Raw genomic sequence first — 2,469 nt, 5'->3', positions numbered from 1 at the left:
GCGATCGTATGTAGACAAACTACACTAACCACAATCATAAGCGTTGCAACGACGTCATTGTTTGGTCCAAGTCGCTGTTGCCATGGAAATGTTTACAGTACCATGTACTCATGAATGTGGAGAGCTATGATAGTTTCAAAATGTTTTTTTTTAGCGCCGAATCCATTATCACTGACCACCACCAAGATAAAAGAAAATGTATCGCGGCACGAAACGACCAACGGGGAGAGAGAGAAAACAAAGATAGCATGGTTAGCTTCTGGTGAAAAATATGCTAAATTAATTGATTTATTTTCCACACAAAAAGAGTGTGTTGCTTCAGCTAATATTAACGTTAGCAGCTGCATATTTTGGTGAAACTGTTGTAATTTGAACTGTAGCCGTGCATTGCTCTTTCTGTGTTTTGGTGGAGCTGTTGTGTTAGCTAGCTAGCTACTGTGCTAACGTCGAGCCGTTGTATTTGTGCTGGCTGTGCCTTTAGTGGAGCGTATCATGTCGTAGCACCGCCACCTAGTGGTCTGCAGATGCTTTAAGATGTTAAACTGTTGTCGGCACATTTTTGCTTTTTATAGGTTTTTTGTATGTGTTATGACATTTGTGTGATGTTGGTACATAGAAATAAAATGGCATGAAGTTAATTTGACTCATTTAGCGGCTGGCTCTCTGCCTCGTAACGTTACTACTCCACGGTTTGTTGAAGTTTATATGTTAACATGGCAACAGTTCACCTTTCTGCTACGTTGATTTGAATGGAAATGGCCTTTCTATCGATTTTATTTCTATGGGTTGGTGTGGTTTGAAAATAGGGCCTGTGTGTTGCAAATGCCAAAGGCCGTTTTTTGATCCCAGTCTGTCACTGCTGTAGCCTACTAGTTGCAGCTATAGTATGTCAATGGATATATGTACTGTTTATGTGTCTGACATACATTAATACTTGATTGATTTATTTGAAAGTACATTATACTGTAGTCTAAAGTCTAAATAATATAAGTATAATAATAATAATTATTATTATTCTAAGTGATATTTGTGGAAGACCTTATGCATTTTCTTTTTTATCAAGCACAGTACAATAATGATGTGTGACCAGAGAAATATTTCTCAGTTTATTTAAGTTCAGTTAGAAGGTTTAGTTAAGTGTAATAACTTGCTTAGTGTGCTGCTTGAAACAATAATGTGATTATCAGTGAAGTAATTGCTGTGTGTGTTTGTGTGTTTGTACTTGCAGTTTGACAACGCCAGTATACAAACAAGAGATAATCGAGAAGATGTTTAGATCCATTTTTGGACTAAAATTCTTTACAAGACCTTGGTCTTCAGGAGATATGGACTCTTCTTCGAAGAAGTCCAAACGAAGGAGTGAGAGACCTTCCTCTCCTGAAGACCTCAACCCTCCCACCATCTTGAGGGAGCACGGACGAAGGGGTGAGAGACCTTCGTCTAGTGGAGACACCAACCCTTCTACCATCGTGAAGGAGCACAGAGAAAGGGGTGAGGGCCCTTTGTCTTGTGCAGAACACAAGCCCTCTACCACCAGGCAGCAAGAACGAAGGGATGTGAGCTCATTGTTCATCGTGGGCACCAACCCTTCTATCAACATGAAGGAGAGCAGGCAAAGGGGCGAGAGCTCTTTGTCTTCCTCTTCTGAAGAGGATGAGCCTTCTACCATCAGGCAGCGAGTACGAAGGGGTGAGAGCCCTTCCTCTTCATCCTCTGAAGACAGTCAGCCTACTACTGCAAAGCAGCAGCAAGCATGGAGGGGTGAGAGCCCTTCGTCGTCATCTTCTGAAGATGACCAGCGTTGTGCCACCAGGCTGCTAGTACGAAGGGACGTGAGCTCTTTGTTCATCGTGGGCACCAAACCTTCTACCGTCACGAAGGAGAGCAGGCAAAGGAGAGAGAGCTCTTTGTCTTCCTCTTCTGAAGAGGATGAGACTTCTACCACCAGGCAGCGAGTACGAAGGTTTGAGAGCCCTTCCTCTTCATCCTCTGAAGACAGTCAGCCTACTACTCGGAGGCGGCAGCAAGCATGGAGGGGTGAGAGCCCTTCTTCGTCATCTTCTGAAGATGACCAGCGTTGTACCACCAGGCTGCTAGTACGAAGGTTTGAGAGCCCGTCCTCTTCTTCCTCTGAAGACAAGCAGCCTACTACTCGGAGGCGGCAGCAAGCATGGAGGGGTGAGAGCCCTTCGTCGTCATCTTCTGAAGATGACCAGCGCTCCACCACCAGGCAGCAAGTGCGAAGGGATGTGAGCTCTTTGTCTTCCTCTTCTGAAGAGGATGAGCCTTCTACCACCAGGCAGCGAGTAGAAGGTTTGAGAGCCCTTCCTCTTCATCCTCTGAAGACAAGCAGCCTACTACTCGGAGGCGGCAGCAAGCATGGAGGGGTGAGAGCCCTTCGTCGTCATCTTCTGAAGATGACCAGCGTTGTGCCACCAGGCTGCTAGTACGAAGGGACGTGAGCTCTTT

General features: G+C 45.1%; 1 protein-coding gene across 1 annotated transcript; it reads left to right on the top strand.

Moving 5' to 3' along the window:
- Positions 1–232: 232 nt before the first annotated feature.
- On the top strand, positions 233–2,469 carry LOC120560110 (cell wall protein RBR3-like). The gene is made up of 2 exons (XM_039802284.1): positions 233–251; positions 1,229–2,469. Exon 2 carries the CDS (start codon positions 1,269–1,271, stop codon positions 2,445–2,447), a length of 1,179 nt encoding a protein of 392 aa, XP_039658218.1. The 5' UTR covers positions 233–251; positions 1,229–1,268; the 3' UTR covers positions 2,448–2,469.

This window comes from Perca fluviatilis, chromosome 6, assembly GCF_010015445.1.
Source record: "Perca fluviatilis chromosome 6, GENO_Pfluv_1.0, whole genome shotgun sequence".
Lineage (NCBI taxonomy): Eukaryota > Metazoa > Chordata > Actinopteri > Perciformes > Percidae > Perca > Perca fluviatilis.
Note: the sequence above shows the minus strand (reverse complement) of the source record. Positions and strands in the feature narration are given on the sequence as shown.

Bases quoted from the DNA above. Each gene is read 5' to 3' on its own strand.
- LOC120560110 (XM_039802284.1), top strand. From the start codon at position 1,269: ATGTTTAGATCCATTTTTGGACTAAAATTCTTTACAAGACCTTGGTCT.